The 21,063-nt window shown below is 51.2% G+C and overlaps 7 protein-coding genes and 1 non-coding gene across 8 annotated transcripts; 4 read left to right on the top strand and 4 right to left on the bottom strand.

Annotated features, from left to right (window-relative positions):
* Window positions 1-903: 903 nt before the first annotated feature.
* On the bottom strand, window positions 904-1,737 carry RTA1 (RTA1 domain-containing protein; the record flags this gene model as incomplete). Its single annotated transcript, XM_076682021.1, has 1 exon — window positions 904-1,737. The coding sequence occupies one exon, from the start codon at window positions 1,735-1,737 to the stop codon at window positions 904-906; it is 834 nt and encodes a 277-aa protein (XP_076543978.1).
* Window positions 1,738-2,753: 1,016 nt separating this feature from the next.
* Window positions 2,754-3,538, top strand: DDI3 (cyanamide hydratase Ddi3p; the record flags this gene model as incomplete). The annotated part of the gene is made up of 2 exons (XM_076682020.1): window positions 2,754-2,973; window positions 3,024-3,538. The coding sequence occupies 2 exons, from the start codon at window positions 2,754-2,756 to the stop codon at window positions 3,536-3,538; spliced, it is 735 nt and encodes a 244-aa protein (XP_076543977.1).
* Window positions 3,539-4,937: 1,399 nt separating this feature from the next.
* TRVA0_001S08108 (Zn(II)2Cys6 transcription factor domain-containing protein) lies at window positions 4,938-6,114 on the bottom strand (the record flags this gene model as incomplete). Its single annotated transcript, XM_076682019.1, has 2 exons — window positions 4,938-5,645; window positions 5,710-6,114. 2 exons carry the CDS (start codon window positions 6,112-6,114, stop codon window positions 4,938-4,940), a joined length of 1,113 nt encoding a protein of 370 aa, XP_076543976.1.
* Window positions 6,115-8,063: 1,949 nt separating this feature from the next.
* On the bottom strand, window positions 8,064-8,522 carry EGD1 (nascent polypeptide-associated complex subunit family protein; the record flags this gene model as incomplete). The annotated part of the gene is made up of 1 exon (XM_076682018.1): window positions 8,064-8,522. One exon carries the CDS (start codon window positions 8,520-8,522, stop codon window positions 8,064-8,066), a length of 459 nt encoding a protein of 152 aa, XP_076543975.1.
* A 1,516-nt stretch (window positions 8,523-10,038) lies between these two features.
* TRVA0_001S08064 (uncharacterized protein) lies at window positions 10,039-12,188 on the top strand (the record flags this gene model as incomplete). Its single annotated transcript, XM_076682017.1, has 2 exons — window positions 10,039-10,066; window positions 10,120-12,188. 2 exons carry the CDS (start codon window positions 10,039-10,041, stop codon window positions 12,186-12,188), a joined length of 2,097 nt encoding a protein of 698 aa, XP_076543974.1.
* A 1,234-nt stretch (window positions 12,189-13,422) lies between these two features.
* TRVA0_001S08042 (GATA-type transcription factor) lies at window positions 13,423-15,162 on the bottom strand (the record flags this gene model as incomplete). The annotated part of the gene is made up of 1 exon (XM_076682016.1): window positions 13,423-15,162. The coding sequence occupies one exon, from the start codon at window positions 15,160-15,162 to the stop codon at window positions 13,423-13,425; it is 1,740 nt and encodes a 579-aa protein (XP_076543973.1).
* A 2,428-nt stretch (window positions 15,163-17,590) lies between these two features.
* On the top strand, window positions 17,591-18,035 carry TRVA0_001S08020. Its single transcript, XR_013062057.1, has 2 exons — window positions 17,591-17,672; window positions 17,727-18,035. It is a non-coding gene; the product is annotated as an uncharacterized misc_RNA (transcript).
* A 987-nt stretch (window positions 18,036-19,022) lies between these two features.
* On the top strand, window positions 19,023-20,435 carry TRVA0_001S07998 (uncharacterized protein; the record flags this gene model as incomplete). Its single annotated transcript, XM_076682015.1, has 1 exon — window positions 19,023-20,435. One exon carries the CDS (start codon window positions 19,023-19,025, stop codon window positions 20,433-20,435), a length of 1,413 nt encoding a protein of 470 aa, XP_076543972.1.
* Between the last annotated feature and the right edge of the window lie 628 nt (window positions 20,436-21,063).

Genomic DNA, 21,063 nt, shown 5'->3' with positions numbered 1-21,063 from the left:
AATTGAAAAATCGACTCAACGAATGGAAAAAAGCTGCTTAGAGATTGAAAAAAAGTGCTATGAGAAAAGGAAGGGTCAGAAAGACGGTCTATTCAGTTATATACTTTGCTCGCCGTGGCTCAATTGGTTTTAAGATTGCCAGCCCAAGCCACCTGGGCTCCCAGACCACCTGGTAGTTGCTGTTTTCCGTTATTACAGTTATGTCTCCGTGGTTCTTCACCAGAGAACTCGTAGCCCATTAAAAAATTCGACCACGAAATAGAGTCCGTGATCCTGGCCCTTATAAGTACTTCGCAATCACTTCTTAGTCATGCACCTCATGATCTGACCATGCGACATGACAATTCCTTGAGAAGAGTGATAATAGATGATGGGTCGATGATGGTATTTAAGTTAGGGCAAGAGCAAAGGTAGGCATCCTTATCTATAGACGCTAACTTTGTGCATTCTTGCTGTTACTATTAAAGTTCTGCATTAGGTCCTTCCTGCCAACCCCTGCCCCTATCGTTTTCGCTTTGACCCTATGCTACGTCACTCGGGGAGCCGAAGTGGCTGTAGACAGTCATCATTTGTCATCGTCACGAGTCGATGACTAGAGCTTCCGCACCCCCGCGTAACAATCAACAAGACCTCCGCGCAGCGGAGCCCCAGGGGGGTTTGGGGGGACTGGTCCCCCCAAGTACACACAGGGGAAGAGAGTGTATTCGAGGGCCAGCCCTCAAGCTCCCGTAGTTTGGGGCTCTGCCCCCAAACCCCCGTCATATCAACCACACCTCCGCGTAGCGGAGCCCCAGGGGGGTTTGAGGGGACTCGTCCCCCCAATTGCACTCTGGTGTGTAACTGAGCGGTCTACGGGGAGTTAAGAGCCAAGTGAATGGGCATTCCAAACTACATAAGCAAAAATTAGGCCTTTGGCTCGACAGATTCGACCTGAAGGAACTCCACGCCTTCGTCTTTTCGCGGGACCATGCAGTAGGCCGGATGGATGACGTTAAACAGAACCATGACGCAGAACATGGGTAGAGCGTCGAATATGTACATGAAGACCTCATGGGTCATGGTGTAACTCGCCCAGCCCATGGCATACTCCACAACTCGGAAAGTCGATCTGACGAGAATCAGAGCCGATGCAAAGTACATAGTATATAGTACAGGGCTCCACTGGAGGCGCCCCGGGGTCTGTGGGTTGTAATTCCTCTTCGTAATCCGGCGGTGGGCGATAAAACTAGTAATAACGAACCCACCAAAAAACACAATCTGAACGACTAATCCGCCTACGACAATGTTCGACCCGGTCTGCTGGTGGTTGCCCCCGCTTCCCTGGAGGCCTGCTCCACCACCCTGCATGATGAACGAGATCACATCGCCGACGACAAAAGTCCTTGTCATCCACTTGACCCGGACAATTGAGGCGAACTCGGCGTGAATGTAAGTAAGAAGCCGCCCCAGCGTCATGTAGATGGAAGCCGCGTACAGCGCCGGAGGCAGCAGGATGAACACCTGCTCTGCTGCGTAGGGCCCAACGTCAGTACGGTGGTTGGCCGAGTAGACCCGCACGCCATAGCCAATTACTTGAAACGCTCCTCCGACGACAAACGGAATAAAATAGAGGCATTTGTGCCTAATAACGACGTAAGCATGGTGGAAAGTCGTCAGGGCAAACAGCACGATAAACAGCACCGTCGCGCCCAGGGTCGGGGCGTAGCCATAGAGGTCCGTATCGTAGTGATGTGCCATTTTCCACTGAAAGGACCCTCTCTAAAGCAGAAGTGCTCGTATTTAAATCCTGCACCAACGTATTTTTGGCGATTTTTGTTTACGAGCCCCAGGCGGTTCTGCGGTACTGGTACTAAGCCACCATTGAAAACGGAGGATCGGCCCGAACCGTTTACAGCCGCTTCCGACGAGGCACACGAAAAAATACGAGATGAGCCGCCTGCGGCGCGCCCATAATTTTTTTGCACCTGCGGGTTACTTCCCCCCGCGTAGCGGATTCCCAGGGGGGGGTTTGGGGGGGATGAGCATTCCTCGAGTCCAGTTGACTTGGGGGCCAGCCCCCAAACCCCCGTAGCTCCGCTTCGCGGAGATTTTATATCGGGCTAAGAGTTCCTAGGGTAGGAGCCCCAGGGGGGGACTCCCCTGGTGATCCTCGGGATAGTATTCCCGCGCAGTACACGGGGTGGTGCTGTATACTACGTAATTACAGGTACATTGCATGGACTTGCGCCAATTTTGTACCGGCTCAACCGTCTATCAGTTCTAGATGCTCAATGTACCCCAATAGTGCCGTGTCAGGCACAGTAAATACGTACAGTAGCACTAGAAGTATGGCATGTTGAACTGTAGTGATACAGTCAACCCTCGCTATAAGAAACCTTGGTACGGTACTAGGCCGTCTTTGTGCATAGCAATGTCCCATAAGTCCCAATGGCCGGGGACATGCGATACGCTGGGGACCAAGTCTCCTGTCTCATACGCCAGGGACGCGATTGATGAATAAGCGAATATGACTGAATTGCAACGTGCTGATTCTTATTGGCGACGGCTCGAATATTTGTGGAGCTCGAGTATTTGTCATGTTCGCATTAGCGGGATTACTAAGATATCATACAGAGGGTAACCCCGACCGAGCAAATCGCAAGCAATTATTAATCGAATCAGCGTCTGGAATTGTCGATCCTTGTCCAGGCAGCAGGTACTTATACTCGCTATAGTTCCATTGGTTAGAGAATAAATTTCCATCGATTGTAGTCATGTTTGATCGGGATGAAACGATAAACGGGTGGACAGCTGTCCCCGCCAATGCCGGAAAGCTGCTCTTCGGCAATACTTGCAAGATTAATCCGAAGTGTGTGAAGATGGCAGATATGGAGTTCCCGGCCTACGACAAACTCGTAGTAGACGTGCAAAAGTATGCCAAATCCGTGCTCCCTGAGAAGACCTATAACCACTCAATGCGGGTATATTATTTTAGTAAGTACCACCCCCCAAAAAATCATAGTGGAACCCGCTAATTGGCGAAGCAATGGCTATTATCAAGCAGCAATTCCCAGACCAAGATGTTCTGTTGTCGCCGTCAACCGTCGCCTTGACTGCTCTTCTGCATGACATCGGCACGACGGACGAGCATATGTCGGAAACGCGCATGTCGTTTGAGTTCTATGGCGGATACAAGGCGCTCACTCTTATGCAAGAGCTGGGGGCCGCCAAAGACCAGGCTGAGGCTGTGACTGAGGCCATTATCCGCCACCAGGACTTGGGTACCGAAGGCACCATTACCTTCCTTGGCCAGGTGATCCAATTGTCCACGATTTACGACAATGTCGGGGATCACCCCTCGCTCCCGGACCTCGCAGGGCTTATTCATGAAGATACGCGCGAGGAGGTAATCAAGGCGTTCCCGCGGACCGGGTGGCTCAAGTGTTTTGCCGGGGTGGTTGAGAAGGAGGTCAAACTCAAACCGTGGGCCCATACCACCAGTATTCCCGATTTCCCCGCGAAGATCATGAGCAATGAGCTGATGAAGCAGTATGAGTGATAGCCGCCGAGTATTTTGGTACGAAATGAGTACATCTTTTTCTTCGTCGACCCTCATGTCTCTTGCAATGTTTTTTTGATCAAGGGTGGAAAGTGAAGCTCCACCGTCGTAGATGGCTTGTCTCTTCAATGTGTTGATCTGTTCCCGCATTGTGAGTACTGAGCATGATTAAGTCTCTGCTCTTTAATGAGGAGCGGCAAGTGATGATCCAGTCGTAGAGTGCTGTTCAATGATCGTTACAACACATGGGGCTCTGCCCCATACCCCGTACCTGGGGGGTTCCACCCCCCAGACCCCCCGTCCCCGCTGATCAAGTCTCTGTCGGAGATGGCTCGGTCATTCAATGGGTTGATCCGTTCCCGCGTTGGAACACTGAACATGAAATCTCTGCTGTTCTTTGATAAGCGGCAAGTGCTGATCCAGTCGCAGAACGTTTGGCTTTCATTTCAATGCGTCGATCTGTTCCCGCGTTGTGATTGATGATTGTACCATGTATAATAGATACGAGGCAATTTCAAAATATGCAGTGCATGCTCAATGGATTGCTTTTTTCCCTCGTACTTTTCAAAACGGCCTACGAAACCGCTTATGTGTGCCCCACAGGATGCGTCGCGTCAGTGAATTGCCAGTGTACGTCCCTCCAGCTTACGTACAACGGGTGGCCTACATAATATGCTGATACACCTTATGGATCCCTGCGCCATGATTCGACCGCGTAGCACGATCAACGGTCTCTATCACACCCTGATGCAGGTGGACGAGGTACGCTGTGTAAAACAGGCGATGATGGTTCAAGCAGGGCTGTTGCAAACCACGTGAGGGAGGGGTTCATAGAAGAAATACAATTATTAAATAGGAAGCGCGCCGCACCACGCCGCACTGGCCGATCGGGGCTCAATCTGGACATGTGTTTAAAACACCACTTTGTGCTCGTTTAGCACTCTCTTTTAAGTCCCCCCGCACCATAGGTGTGACGATCGTCCCGAACAGGCAGGGCAGAGCCTATTGTATTATACTGCATGAGGAAGGGGCGCCAGTCTGTCCGAAACAGCGGTGCGGGCCCCCAAGGGAGGGAGCAAAATGGCTGCAAGAAGAGGAGAAACGGGAAATTAATGGCCGTCAAATTTTTTCGCGCATTGCATGTGCATTGCGGGTTGGCTAATTTGAAGCTGAAAGGCTGCATATGCGATGTACGAAACACGCGCCGATCCATTGCCAAATCTGGATGCATACGTACACATAATGACATTGACGAGCACCCTTCCAGATCGACCTAAGGGGGGATCTCTCCAACGGCTTGTACCTACTTGTGAAAAAAGCTTGGGGCAATTACTGTATTATCAGATAATGACGTAAATAAAAAAAAAAAAACAGTAATAAAAAAAATAAATATGTGTCGTTAATCATTCACAAGGTCGGAGATGTTGAGTCTTCCGCGCGATTTTGTCTGCTTCGGCGATTCCGACTGTCGCGTAGCAGGAGGAGCCGGACTCGGGGGACTCTTGGTTTCTATCTCTGGGGGTTGAGTCTGGGGCGGTTCTTCCGGGGGTCGAGTTTGTTCTGGTTCTGGCTGGTGTAGCAGCTGAGGTGGAGGTTGTGGAGCAGCAGCAGGAGGGGCCACGTAGTATGTTGCCTGTGGAATGGAGCCCTGCGGCTGGGGGTTGTCAAACTGCATGCCGGAAGAAGAAGCTGGCATTTCAGATATGGGCCGTTGTTGCATGGGTATTGGCGGAACAGTTGGGGCTAGATATGGAACCGAATACATGCCTGGCGCTCCATGATGTGGTGCCGGTGCTGTCGGAGGGACATGTGGAGGGGGAGGAGGAGGAGGAGGAGGAGGAGGAGGAGGCATTGGCTGTTCTGGCACGTAGGTCCCGTAGAACTGCTGGTGGAAAGGATATGGGTAGTAAGGTGTTGGAGCGTAAGGCATTGGCGGAGGAGGTCCCGCATGGTAGTAGTATTCGGGGCTCGTAGGCGTGCCAATCGAAACGGTACGCATGGGAGCCTCCGAGGAGGACACAGGGGCGAACACACAGGTCTGGTTGAAGCGGACGCAATTGGTACAGCGACTCTTTTCATTGGCCGGGTCAAATCCTGAGCAGCGAATCTGCGATTACACAATTAGTTAGAGAGCGATAGTAATAAAAAGAAAAACAAAAAGGGAAGCTTACCTTTCGACGGCGGCAGTACTTGCAGGCTATAGCTGTGCGTTGTCGGGCAGACTTAATCGACAGGCTGGAAGTGCGCCTTCCTTCACTGGAAGGGCGCTTAGAGACGCGCAGGGAGGCTTCCGATGCGGCGGCGGAGGTTGATGCCAGTCTACCGGACGAGGAGGAGCTCGATCGCGAGCGATCGGAGGGGACAATCGGGCCAGCAGCTGGCAGAGAAGTGGGAAAAGAAGACGACGAAGACCATGAGGGCGGCAGGCCTGGACGCTCTGAGGCAGCAGTAGGTTGAGGCGACGACTGGGCGGCGCGAGGAGGTGCGTCGCTGCTGCCGCTGCTGCTATTACTCCGCTCGGGGTGATACGGCAGGGGCGACGGCTCTCGGCTAGCGTCGCTCTGGTCTTTAGACATGAAGATGATGATATGCACCGGATCGCTCGACTATTCGCACTGAATTAGGGTATCTCTGAGGCGGTATCATTTTAGGGGAAAGCAGGCTCTCGAGGTATTAATTGGATACTGGGGGGGCCGAAATCACTCGGACAGCCCACACGAAACGCTCCTAAAGCGCTCACGAAACTCAGCACACACGAGGAAGGCGATTTGGCGGAGGCTCTGTAAGGAGAGCGAGAGAAGAGACTCCTAAATTCCTACTAAAACTCTCGAAAAACGACGATGCTGTGCGCTTTTGATGTTTTTTTCCCTCTCTAACTTTAGAGCTCTTTCTGGTCACTTTAGCGCTCTTTTTCAGGTCCAACTCGATTTCTGGGCTATTCGGCTGAGCTGGAAAAGGGGTCAGGGATCGAATGGGTTTGGGCTAGGGATCTCAGACTCTGGCGACAATTGCAAAAGCTAGCAGTGCTATTTGTCTATTTATTTTGTATTTATATCTTCCCAGCCGCCGACCCTGAGGTATTTGTTTTTTTTAATATCTGCAATAGATTATTACTTTTATTTGGATTAGAAGAATGGCTTTACTTTTGACACAGCTGTAGAGAGAGACATAAAAAAGTGAGACCCTCCCCGTTGCTTTTTCACCCGCCAGAAAAACAAATATCCATTTTCCATTCTAGTGCAACATTATAGCCTGGAGATCTATAGGATATCTGAGATAGACCATTGTAAATGGGAGGGCAAATTGAGCAGCTCTATTTAGAACCCAATGGGGAGGAGCGCATTCCCGCGATGCTTATTTTCGATGTAGTGATTGATATTCGATCGCGGCTATTTATTTCATTTTTTGTGGTGACATGCTGTGGATAGAGTCAAAATTTAAAGGTGCCGGTAAAACTTGTGCGGGTTCTATTCGCCTGGTTTCTCTGGTCCCGTGGTAGCCTCTTTCGGTGGGCTTCCTTCCTGGTCCCGTGGTGTCCTTTTGGGTAATATTCCATTTCTCCGTTCCTGGCCATTGGTATTTCTATCATTCTCTTCCTGGCTCTATTATTTCTACTGTCAAGCTCCGCGTTCTGGCCTTGGTAGTGCATTTCTATTCTCTCCTGGCACTTGTGGTATTCTCAATGTCGTCATTGTGGGTTTGGTAGTATTTCCACCGTATTCTCAAGCTCTTCTTTGTGACTCTGGTAGTGTTTCTATTGTTTCCTTTTCTTGGCTCTCTTGGTATTTCTATGTTCAAGCCCTCGTGCTGACTGTGTAATCTCGTCTCAAACTCCTCGTTCTGACTCTCGTTCTATTATCAATTCTCAATCTCTCGCTTTGTCGCGATATCTCAATCGTTCCCTTTGACACCCGTGTATCTTGTTTGGTACTGTACTTGGTAGAATATGGTAGCAGGTCTAGCTTTGGACAGTTCAACCATATTTTTATATTTCGATGGAACAATTCGCGGCAAACATTCGGGCCGTTTCACGCCTTTTTTTTTGCCAGACCTGCTTCAACCTATTACGTGTCGCCAGAACAAAAATAATTATACGTGGATACGACCCCTCGGTTCGGCGTGCATAATCCATTTTAATATTCTGTGGTAAAACTTACGCCCGTAACCCCCTACTAAATTTTAAAATGCACACCTTCCACGATGCATGTACCACACACCACTTTTTTTCTTTTTTTCAGCGGCTCACCAACCCGAGCCGCACCGAGCCGCACCAAAGCCGCGCCGCACACCCAACGCACCAGCTAACAGTGTAATTGGGGGGACCAGTCCCCCCAAACCCCCTGGGGCTCCGCTACGCGGAGGTTTTGGTTGATACTGACGGGGGTTTGGGGGCAGAGCCCCCAACTACGGGAGCTCGAGGGCTGGCCCTCGAAAAACACGAGCCGCACGCACTACGAGGCTGGGAAACGAAAATACACATACGTGACATGGAATTGGCTAGTGCTACAACTGTTTTCGTAAATGATTAGTCGACCTTGTCCTCAAAAGTCTCGCCCTCGACGAGATCTGGGATCTGCTCGTCCTCAGCCTCCGGGTTGACGGAGCCAGCGGCGCCAGAAGCCTTCATCTGCTCAGTGATTCGTCGCAGCTGCTCGAGGTTCTCTGGGCCCATGGAGGAAAGCACCTCCGGCAGGAACTCGGTCATCTCCTTCTCGACTGGAGTGCCGTAGATGGCAAAGGTGTTGGCCGGCACGGAAGCCTGGACACGGGCTCGGTTGAAGGAGAGCATCTTGCCGTCCTCCTTGAGCATGTTGACCTGCTCGATCTGCGGGATGGTCTGCGCGTTGATCTTGTTGAGCGCCGCCTGCAACTTCTTGTCGTCACCCTCGTTCGACTTGTGGGTTCGCTTCACCTTTCGTCGTGGGGTGCCCTTGCCGCCAATTCGGACGGACTTCTGCAGTCGTGCAAGCTTCTCAGCGTCCATTGCTCTCTCTCGGTTTTCCTTAACTCAGCGGGATAGCAAAAGAAGTGAAATTTTTGGTCACAACGGGGCACGTCACCGAGAGTGGGTCGTTGGGAGAATGCCTCCCTCCCTCGGCCCGTCCTCTACCGCCGCCCCGCGTACTTCTCATACCAGCCCTTTCTGGGGCTCTGCCCCAGGCCCCGTAGCTGGGGGGTTCCCCCCAGACCCCCCGCCGTCTCTGGCGTCCCTCGTTCGCTTTCACTCACTGGCAAATACTATTCCTTGCTAATAATATTTCAACTAATGGCTAACAGATCTTTATTATTAAGAAGATCCTCGCTTTATATTAGAATAAAATCTAGTACTAGCTACAATTGGGGACAATTGACAATAGGTAGCTACAGATCTGTATTATTAGAGACCTTCTAAACCGTTACAATAATGGCACAGGCGCTGATTGAATTAATATATCTTTTGAATAGAAACCTGTAAATATAAAGTACATAAAATCGTACCTGGCCCTCGAACACACTCCAGTATTATTGGGGGGACCGCGTCCCTCCCGGTGACATATGACGGGGGTTTGGGGGCAGAGCCCCCAACTGCGGGAGCTCGAGGGCTGGCCCTCGAATAAACACCATTGCTATAGTACAAATGGGGGGACCAGTCCCCCCAAACCCCCCTGGGGCTCCGCTTCGCGGAGGATTTGGTTGATATTGACGGGGGTTTGGGGGCAGAGCCCCTAACTACGGGAGCTCGAGGGCTGGCCCTCGAAGACACAATTACAATGTAATGCGGGACATGTCCCCAAGGGGCTCCGCTACGCGGAGGGAGGTAGAATGTTCGATCGGGGTTCCGTCGTCGATCAATTCCAGCGCGTCTGAACCACGCGATATACGTGGTCTATGACCGTGAACCATATCGCGTACCGTCGTGGTTCGCATAAACTCAATTCGCACTGATTACAAGTGTATCTAGGAATCAGGCGGCGACTAAATTCCTCTGTGTGTTCGAGCCGGCTATATCTCTTTCAGACAAACCCTGTGTTTCTTTGTTCCACGCTATATATATATATACGACAGGTTTGTCATTAGTTTCAGTAAAACCGGCTCCCCTGAGATAAGACTAGATATATAGCCCGCCGGAAAACCGCCAATTGACCTAATTTTTTTTTTCAAAACTACGCCATCGTCTGACGTCTGTTGCTTGGCTTTTTTAAACCTTGTTACTACAGGCCTGTATTGTTTTGGGCTTAGTTTTACGGTGGCGCATCTTTTGTTGTTGCGTCGTGAAGATCCCGCCCATCTCGAGACCGGTCGCGACCTTGTTTGTTCCTGGCCTGTGGTGCAGTGTCTAAAAATATCGGTTTTGTTTGGCACCGTATCTCTGCCGGGAAATCTCACAAGAGCATCGGCCCGTCCAACCACCCCCGAAACCCAAGCAAGGGCAACAAGAACCACCAAAAGGACACCGTAGGGACCCCTTGTGGGCGACGAGATTCGATCGAAGGTAATATTTTATCTTCTCGACACACACCATGACCCGCCAGACTTCAATTCTATCAGGTAGGTACAATTAAAAACATTGGGGAGGAGGACTAATGCTAACAAATGAGTAGTCGGGACAAGCCCGTCCTCGATATTCCTGGCGTGGCGTCTGGCCTCGAGCGAAGCGACCCAAGTCGCCGTAGCTTGGCCTAAGCCTCACACCGTGGCATACGTATCAAGCGACAAATTTGGCTCCCACCAATTCACGCCGCAGACCGTGTACGATAGCGCCCGCCTCACCACCGAAATCACCCAGGGATACGACTTTGTGCTGGTGTCCCCAACCACGTGCCGAGAGCTAGCTGCACTCGCCACTACAATAGACAAGGCGGTTGTGCCGGACCATACGGTGATACTGGTAGACACAAGTGCCGGGGTCAGCCCTATCCAGCGGTACCTCGAGACCAAGTTCGCCAGGAACCCCGTGAGGGCGATTCTAACCGACAGCCCGTTATGCCGGGTGCATAGCGACCCCTCGACGCTCCGCGTGCTGCACTCGACGCTGCAATCCTCGACTTATTTGGAGCCTCTGCGCCTCTCAAGCCCCAGTTTGCGCGGCCGGTATCGCGAGCTCGCCATGTTGCTCAAAGCGGCTGCTGTCGAAACGACAGAACTGGCGGATGAGACGCGTTTTGTTACACTCCAATGGGAGCGCGCTATTCCGTTCATTGCGTTCCAGCCGCTGTCCATCATATTTGATACGCCCAATCTCGACGAGCTGAGCCGCATGCTCATTGCTAAGCCGATATATCGTGGCATTATCAGCGAGTTGCTGCGGCTCGCCGCGTCTCAAGGGGCTGAGTTTGGCAGGGATTACGTACAGGCGCTGGTCGCTGATCTCGCTACAAAGACCATTACTCCGACAACCAACATCACGGTGCCCACGGCGTTTTCCAATTTGGCCAGTTCGGCGGCCTCGGTATCCTCGGCTGACTCTTCTAGTTCGTCCCTAGAACGGTTCCCGTTGGCGGATGCGCCTCTCATGTACTACAATTTCTTCCACCACCTACCGACAAACGCCGACATTGTGCTTCTCCAGCCTATAATCGAGGCGGAAAAGGCGCGCCTCAAAACGCCTTACCTCGAGGCGACATTTGCATTTTTGTCGCAGCTGGCGTCCCTCGATGTCAAGTGCTCGTCCCTGTTTCAACGTCGCGCATGCACCACCACCCAACCAGCACCGCCGCTACCGCCGGCTTCTCAGACAAGTATGCTTGGAGGCAGTACCAGCAGCAGCAGCAATAGTAGCACAGCCAGCAGCAGCAGCAGTAGCCCGGCTAGCTCTACTACTATCAGCTCCTGCAGCTCAGCTACACCACCACCCAATAATGCCAGTACTAACCATGACGACAAAAATTCTCCCCCAGATTTGATCGACCCATTTAAACGCTTGCCGGCCCCCAACTCGACAATAGACGACCACCCCGGCACCCATAGACGACGAATGAGCACTCTAGAAGCCCGCGAAGAAGCCCTGGCCCGGCGCGAACAGGCCTTATACCAGCGTGAGAAGGAGCTGTATCGCCGAGGACCGCAAAAAACGCCCTCGCCGCTGTCCACCAAGCCTCCTTCGCCGTTGTCAAACGCTCAACCATCAAATGGACCCCTACCGCCCCCAAATGGACTAGTTCCGGGACATCCGAGCCGCCCGCCGCCTCGACAGATGTCGCTAAACAACCTCCCTTCCTATGCATTGAAGAGCGCTCCGTCGTACGACAGAACGCCTCCCGAAAACCTCGACATGATGAGCCTGACCAGCCGCCGCAATAGCTACCGGCGGTCCACCATGTCGGTGCGCAACAGCCTGTCGCGAGCCTCGAGCCAGCCAACGGTGCCGTTTTCACAGCAGCTCGACCTTGACGACGTTGCATCGCTCAAGGACTCGCGGTATGGCACCGTTGCCGTCAACTCGCGTCGGCTCTCTTCCCCGGTGCGCCCGCCCTCGAGAACCAATTCCATCACGTCGACCATACACGGTCTACCGGCGTCCCAAGCTAGCATCCTCGAGGGCCAGGTGCCCCAAGTGCCCCAAATTGCATCCCGGAGGTCCTACTCGAGCTTAAACTCGCACTATCCTCCGGCGCACCCCGCCCCTTCGTCGTCGCGGTACAGAGTTGGCCAGACCGTTCCTGGAAAATAATAGACATTTGGCATTTCTTAATTTAATCTATTGTACTTATACTTTTCCCCAAAAATCCTTCCAATTCTTTTTGAATCCTTTTGTTCATCCCCGATCACCCGCTGGGCTCCGAAATAACCCAGTCCCTCTGTAGCAATTGGGGGGACCAGTCCCCCCAAACCCCCCTGGGGCTCCGCTGCGCGGAGAATCTTTGCTAAATGAGTCCCTCTGCGAAGCTATGGGGGTCTTGGGAACCCTCAGGTTCAATTGAAGCCCCAAGCCCCGCTTCGCAGAGATGAAGAGACGTTTTGTTACAGCTCGTTACAAACACCCAACTTGTAACAAACATGTAACTATCCCTCCGCGCAGCGGAGCCACGGGAGCTCGAGGGCTGGCCCTCGAATACACTTTCCTGTAGTAGTTATGGAGGAATTCTCCGCCGGTAGAGTAAGCTTAATCCGGTTCGGGCTGTAACTGTCATTGAAAGCTTAGAATCCCGTGGAATTAGCGAGAGTAACTGTGTTTTCCGTGGAACAGTAGATTTTTGCCATTGCTCTAGTAATTGCTACCGCAATTGAGGTTTACTTTCTCAATTGGCTCGAATAGAATCCTAAAACGTATATTCATAACTGGCTCAGAAATGCAGAATCCAAAAAAGGGTAATACAGTTAAGGGATGAAATATAAATTAATTGGTGAAAGTTTATTTACGATAAACGAGACACGTTATCAGTGTTACTCCATTTTTTTCAGGGGTGGAATACTGAGCTGCAGTTTATTCACGAGCTCTAAACATTATGCAGAACAACCTAGGCAGAGCTGGTCAAGCATTATATAACGGGGGTTTGGGGGCAGAGCCCCCAACTACGGGAGCTCGAGGGCTGGCCCTCGAAGACACTTCAGTACTAGTGCGACTGGTGTAATGAAGCACAAATATCCCCCCAATTCAGGTGACGCCGGTTTAAAAAAAACGCAAAGCGAAACACGAGTTGTACAATTTTTTTGAATTGCGGGTAAGGTTGGTGAATTCGACGGAATTGGTCAATTGGAAATGGCTACCGAGATAATTAAAAAAAAAAGTGAACCTTCGCTTTCGTCAGATAGACTTTGAAGATAGACTTCGAAGTGGATTGCCAATTATAGCGTAAAGTTTAATTTTATGCATGTACCCTGCGTAAAGACAATGGGTGGCAGTAGAGAAACCCCCAGTTAGACATGAATTGAGACGGCATATCCTAAAAAAATGGTCATTAAGTTCAGAATGGAATGGTTAGACTTCGAAAGCCTTTCTCCTCTTCTTCCTCCTGGTCTTCCTGTTTCAAATTGCCTCCTACCACAGAAGACTGTTTTGGCGGCGGGGGTTTAGACACCCGAGAGCCTCGTCTACTGTGGTTGGCAGAACTAGCGTTGGATGAGCTACCTTTGCGCGAAGCTTGCTTTTTGTCATCTGAATCTGCTGCGGCTCCCCGTTCTCGATTTCTGTTGCGTTTCCTAATCACGTCTGTTTTTAGAGATAGTGGGCGGATGACGCCATGGAGCTTAAGAAAGAGGCCACACGCATTGCACAATGGCAGGCCTTCGGGCGAGCGCCGCCACAATGGCGTGGTCTTTGTGTGGCAGTTGGAACAGCCGGTAGGCGATGAGCTGGCGGGCATTGAGCCGGCAATAATTCGCTCCTTGCGCGTCTGAATGCCGCTGAGTGGCACGTTCAGTGGTGGCCTTTGAGGCAGGGTAGACGGTATTGGTGGCCGGGGTGCTGGTTGATTAGTATTAATGTCTGGCGTAGTCTGTTCAATCAAAGAAGGAGCACTGGGTGCAGTAGTAGCAGGCATCAGCCCAGGGTTCTGCAAACTGCGGAAGTCTGAGACTGGTGTATGTTGCTCCCACATGTGCAGTATCTCGGTAGGACGCACGAATGGCTGCTGGTCGTCAAAGTAGTCCATGTTAGTATTCTTAGTGTAGGAGTTTGAAGCCATTGGCGGGAAAGCTGATTGACTTGTATAGCTGCTCGCTGCCGAGCTGAACATGTAGGAAGGCGTCTGGGCCGCAGAGTCTGCGCCATCGTTCTGTCGCTCCAGGCCCTCAATTGCCAGAGGATCCAGGGAGAACTGGAAACTGGAATTTGTATTTTCTTGCGGAGACATGGGCAGCTGAGGGCTGTTGGTGGTGCCGACTCTGGTATGCATACTGCCGCCGGACATGAAAGCCGAGGTCATTGGGGCGCTTGTGGCTGTCGTCGACATTCCGTAGTACCCGGTTCTGCTGCTAAACGCGGAGACCTGTTTTGGCTGGTAAAAGTTTGGAGGTTTTGGTGTCTCTTCGCCATTGGCCAGCCTTTTTATATGAGATGGATAGTCAAAGGACGGCTCTTCTTTGAAAGATGAGGCTGAAGAGGAAGGGGCTTGGTGATCGTGGTGGTGCCGATGGCGTGCCAGTTGCGTGCTTGACGAAATTTGTGAGTGCAACGAGGCGCCAGCCAGCGGGTTCGGGAACCCAGGACTGAACATATCCACTGAAGGCGAGTTTGGAATCGAGGGCATGGTATAGGCCGGCGAGGACTCGAACTGGTGCTGGGGGGTTGTGATTCCGCTGACGGAAGCGTCTAACAGGTCACTATCTTCTTCGAGCGGGTCCCAGTTCATAGACTCTACAGGGGCCCTCTGGGGGTGCTCCGAGGGCTTGGTATTGCTGTAAGCCCCAGCAAATGCCTCTGAGGGTTTAGCGTTGCTGAAAGCATGTCGTTTATTATGGTTATTGCTCTCACTGCGGTTGCTAGCATTGCTGCCACAGTGGGTTTTGCGCTGGAGCATTCGCCATGTCAGGTTCTCTATTCGGCGCCGGTTCGGCAGCTGTGATTTGGCGTCGCAATACAAGGTCCACAGCTCGTGGATGTCTAGGATAGGCTCGCTGAGCAGGCTCAGCGGATGGCCAACCTTGTTGCTTGATTTGGGCCGGCTGTTGATGATATCAAGGGCATGCGAGCTGACAAACACCATGTTATCATTTGCGAGATACGATATGAAGTTGCGAGATATGAGTTTGCGAGATACCAGTATGAAGATACGATCAACGACAGATTTTCCCTAGAGATATGGGATGTTCCTGAAGATATGGGATTTCCTGAGATACGGGATTTTATACCGGCGGATTATCTGCCTATATAAATCTCTCTCTCCTCGGGTGCTTGAGTCGCTGGATGTTTAGTCCGGAATATCCCTTCCTCTGTATACTGCGTGGTGGTGTGTGTACCTGAAGAGACTCCATGGCGGATTTACGATAAGATAGACTGCGCCGCGGGGGTCCAATGAGAATCGTCAGACGGTTCGGATTTATTGACGCATGGCGAGGGTCCATGCATGCGACTGTACATGAGGACCCTCTATACCGGACTAACTCAGGCCCCATATTACCCAAAAACTCGGCCAATAACCAGTCAGAAAGTGTTTACTCAGATTCACACGCCCAGGTTTGACCCTTTTTCGGCAAGTTCCACGGTCAATTGGCGTTCCTACGGCCACGACTTCGGCACTACTATAGCATGAGCCATATGGTGTCAATACGGGACGTGGGACGTGTGTCTCTGATAAGGTTCCGCTGATAGGAAAACGGTTATCGGCGGGCGTATGGCCGATACTGCAGGCGTATTTTAAATCACAACACGTCATTGGCCAGTTGATTTTCCGCACCCCCTGCCACTAAGCGAACCGTACCCGGATACTGTCGTCAACCGAGGCTCTAAAGTGTCCTGTATGCAACCATAGCAGCTGGTGCGTAACGAGGACGTTTAAAACCCGGAAGCATAGCACCTGTCGTCGCAGGTACCGCCAATAAGCAACCGACCCATCTCAGGGGTCCCGACCTAACCCACTACGAAAATCGTCCAATTGAGGATCATGCACGCTCTTCTACCGGTACATACTGTAGTACTGTAAAACTCCGCGTAGCGGAGCCCCAGTCCTCCCAATGTACTATAGCTGAACAAGTGATTCGAGGGCCAGCCCTCGAGCTCCCGTAGATGGGGGCTCTGCCCCCAAACCCCCGTCAATATCAACCAAACCCTCCGCGCAGCGGAGCCCCAGGGGGGTTTGGGGGGACTGGTCCCCCCAATTACACTAGTACTGGAGCGTATTCGAGGGCCAGCCCTCGAGCTCCCGTAGATGGGGGCTCTGCCCCCAAACCCCCGTCAATATCAACCAAACCTCCGCGTAGCGGAGCCCCAGGGGGGTTTGGGGGGACTGGTCCCCCCAATTACACTAGTAGTGGAGCGTATTCGAGGGCCAGCCCTCGAGCTCCCGTAGCTGGGGGCTCTGCCCCCAAACCCCCCAGGAGGTTGAGGCGGACGGTATGACGCACATATCTTGAAATAGCAATCGAATAATAATGAAGTACATCGCCCAGGCAAAGAGCCTGCAGTGTTATTACGCGTTTTATAGGGGCGAACCCATGCAGCGAGCCGAAGACAGATATGAATCGTTTCCTCATACGACACTGCACGATATGCACGTTACATCCCTCAATATCTCTCCTTCCGTCTCAGCCCACAGGCCTATGCGCGTGGCCACAAAAGGAAAACAAACCAGTCAATCTGGCATTGTCGCTTGCCCTTGTCGCAAAGTGTTTCTGGCCCGGCTGGACGGGATATTAACAGTTACCGCTGTCCCCCCAGGGACACGCATACGATGTCACGGAGGACCCAAAGGGACACAACCTTCATCAACCTCCATTATGCATGCACGTAGATTATATGCGGGTACTAAGCACAGGTGAGGTTTGGTAAAACGATCTGCCGCTTAATACCAAACACATGAGAATTCTTTTTAATGTGCATCAGAGTGCTGGACCCAGGCCCGTTGTAATTATATCCCCCCCTGGGCTGCATTAACGACATGAATGCAGCAAGAAATTAACACACCCGGACGATGCACTCGCTTGCCGCTTCCTCCAAACCCTCCGCGTAGCGGAGCCCCAGGGGGGTTTGGGGGGACTGGTCCCCCCAAGTACATTAGGAAATGGGGTACCTACGGCATTATAAAATTCGAGTACCGTGGTTGCTGCCAAGGAAGAAAGGCGTATGTGGAGCAAGCATAATAGGATGCGTTTTGCGCTAATGGCGCATCTGCTGTATATGACCCTTGTTTGATCTTATTTAGTTTCATTTCACGTGTCGACAGTACGTATGGCGCCAGGCTTTTATTATTTGCAAGACACACGCAGCGCAGCATCTGGCGGCGGGGGGGATCATTCTTTGCCAATTGTGACAAAATGAAATGGTCCATCTGCAGCCAAATTGTTTGAGGTGAGACCGGATAGGCCGAATGTCTCCAAAAGCAAAGTGCCCAGCTATAGGCTGGCTGAAAAACACGCACCGATCTTTTACCGTTTCCAGCGAGAGTCGTCTTCGCTCCCAAGGTTTGGTTAAGGAATGGAGAGGCTTCCAAAAAGCAACGGTGCAACATTGAAATGGGAACCGTTTAAAGTGGTTTCCCGCCGTTTGAGATGGGGGAAGGTAGGGCGGGCCCATTTTTTATGTTTGAGCGAACTGCTAACTGTAATTTTAAAGCGACCGAACGATTAACTGGATATAGGTGCGGGAATTTTCCCAATCTCCCCTCAATATCCCCCAATAGTATTCCCCTCGATATGGAGAGTCACCATTAAATTTTTTGTGGGTGTGTTGTGTATCTTTAATTAGAGCAATGAATATGGGCATGCACAATATGGGGGATTTTAATTCCGGTTTCTGATTCGTCAAACACGCCTGTCAGGTATTTGCTTGTCGTTGTTCATTTCCTGCCCAAGCTGCTGTGCATATCTCCCGTAGCTCACACTAATGCAGTTTTTAATGTAACGTTTTGCTTTTTCATTTTTCTATTTATTTCGGGTGTTTATTGTGCGTTATGCGGTGTCCTTTCAAAGCAAAAATTCTCCCAAGGGGGAAGCCTTTCTTGATATGTACATCATGCGTATCCGTCACACTCACCTTCTTGGGGGGGGACATATCCACGTACATTGTATTTTATGATGGTCTCCCCTAACCCTGTTGCCATGCCGGGTGCATCAGCGCGTAGTTTTCTGCAGACCTAAAGGGACACTTTATTACTTGTAGTACCGTATATTCAATCAACCGAAGAGGAAAAAAATGACTTCTATATTCTCTGGGTAGAATTAGAAAAGCGCTTATTACAACCAAAAACACATCAAATAAGCATAAATATTTCTTTTTTTGGCCGAATGAAAAAACCCATCTGAACTTCATTTCATACATAAAATAGAACACCGAACCAGCGCATTATTATTTGTTTTTCAAAAAGTAACCGCCGTGTTTTTAATATAAGGCAGAAAAAGCAATCGCCGGCGGGAAGAGAAGAAAAAAAAATAAAAAAACGAACCACCTACCAAAGATATATATATAATCGACAGGCTCTTTCTCCCTGAGATATTATTATAATAAATTTCGACAAGCTTTGCCTGAGATTATTATAATAATAAATTATCTTAAAAAGAGCCCCCTCCCCAAAGCATTAATTTCAGACCCCTTTCGGGCCAATACCCGTGAAATCTTTGGAGACACGACCTAACCAAACGGGATACCCAAGTCCAGAAGTTACAAGTTCCCTCCCCGTTTGACAGTTTACTAGTTTTGCCTGTCGACAGCTTGGTACTAGTGACATTCCCCGTTGACAGTTAGCTTGATACTACTGGTAGAAATTCTCCGTTGACAACTTGTTAGAGACGGTTGAAAAAAAAAAAGTGACCAGTTGCAAGTAGGAACGGTTTTTTGCATATTTCAACCACCGGTCACATTGCTAAATAACTATTAAAAGCCCTTTAATATCCACGGCATGCCACGACGATAATGGGCCAACCAATGACAACTACAACTGCTACTGCCACGAACCACGAGGCCCTGCCTCGCACCGAAGTGTACTCCCTGTACCACCAAAAGCACCACCACAGCCACCACCAAAACAACCAAGAAACCAATAATAGACGAACCGTGACACCACCCATCTCGCCGAAGCAAATCAAGGCTACAGCTAATAACGCTACAACTAATAATGTCACGACTAATAATAATACCCCGCCAAAGTCGGTGACCCTGCCATCCGTACACAGCTTGCTCAGTAGCGCACCAACAACTCCCCCCATCTCCATCCCCAGCATTGCATCGGACGACAAGTCCACGCCGGCCCCACCAAAGGCGTTCTCAATAGCCGCCCTGACTGACAACAAGCCGCCGCAGCCGGTCCGGTCCCATTCCTCTCCATCCCCTCGGTCAATTCCTGGCGAAGACCCATCGCGAAGCGGCTCAGTCCAGCCCCCCGGGTCACTCTCGCCCAAGTCGACCTATCACCGTCACCAGAAATCCTCCCAGAGTCTCCCGGAGACTGCTGCTCCACAGCAGCAACAGAGTGCTCCAATAATAGCTCCTCACCACCACCAACACCACCACCACCAGCCACTGCCGCCACAGTACGCCGCAAATCCTGCGCACGCTGCCCCTCCTCCGCCTCCACCGGGGTACTACTACCCGCCCCAGATGCCTCCACAGCCGGCCCAACAACCCTCGCATTACGGTTATAACAATTACTATCCTCAAACCGCGTACCACCCGGGATACCACCACCCCCAGCAGCAGCCGCAGGTAGCTCCGCACCCTGGGTACATGCGCTATGCTCCACCACCACCTCCTCCGTCGCAGTACTCATACGGAGCCCCCGCCTACCAAATGCATCCCCATCCCCACCCCCACCACCCCTACGCGCCGCACTATAATGCGGCGCCGCCCGCCGCACCTCCTGCGGCCCCGCATTCTGCACCGCCGGCGGCGCCAGCCACTACCACAACACCGGGGCTTATCCACTCTGCGGCTGCCGCCGCGGCGGCTAATTCGACAGGCAACCGCATTGTCAAGCCCAAGCGCAAGCGCGCCACAACGTACCAAGTGAGCAAGCTAAACGAGGTGTTTGAGCAGACATTCTTCCCGTCCTCAGAGGTGCGGCTAAATCTGGCTTTGGAGCTGGGCATGACGCCGCGGACAGTGCAGATTTGGTTCCAGAACAAGCGCCAGGGATGGCGTTCCGAGCACAACCGCTCCGTGCCGCGCGACGTTTCCATGGACAGGGTCACGGAGTTGACGGCGTCTGACTTTAAGCGCGACTCGGTGTCCGACTCTTCATCTGCATCGTCGTCATCGGCGTCTTCGACGAAATCGGCCAATACGACGGCGACGACGGCTACTAATAACGAGAGTAACGAGAAAAAATGAACACACAGTATATATATTTAATGATGACGACCGTTACGAACAGTTAAAAAATTGTTGGTCATTGTAGACTCAATGGCTTCCTACCACTTGTTAATCAGACTCAATTGCCTAAACTTCTACCATTTTATTATTGTTGCATAGGAGCGCTTGGCTCTATGTTTATTTAGCTATAAACGGCAGGGTACCAATTGCCAATTAAGCACTAGTTTTAGTGGTACTATAGTTTTATTGGTTATACATATGCTATAGAAATGTGGGTGAATACCTGTAGATCCGCCCCCTGTTTTTTGGTATCGAAAAATCATGAAACTGACAGTTACATACATGCAACAGCAACTTCCATTGAGTTCAATCAACCCACAATGGCTCTGTGAAAATTCAATTAGGTTCAGGGGTACATCCCCCCTGTTGGTGGAGTGGGGTACCTAAAGTCATGAAACTGACAGCTACATATGTATATGCAGCATCAAGTAGTACTCAATGAGTTATCTCCCATTTCTTATACAATTGCGTTCAACTGGACTGAGCGAAAAAAATATGGAATTGATATAGATCAGGGAACTCCCCCTGCTATAGTTGGGAAACTACCGTGTAATCAAGGAAACACTCAGCTACTGTACCTATATGC

This window comes from Trichomonascus vanleenenianus (assembly GCF_965637985.1).
Source record: "Trichomonascus vanleenenianus strain CLIB 3782 genome assembly, contig: TRVA0_001S, whole genome shotgun sequence".
Taxonomy (NCBI): Eukaryota; Fungi; Ascomycota; class Dipodascomycetes; order Dipodascales; family Trichomonascaceae; genus Blastobotrys; species Blastobotrys vanleenenianus.
This window is presented reverse-complemented; position numbering and strand designations above follow the sequence as displayed.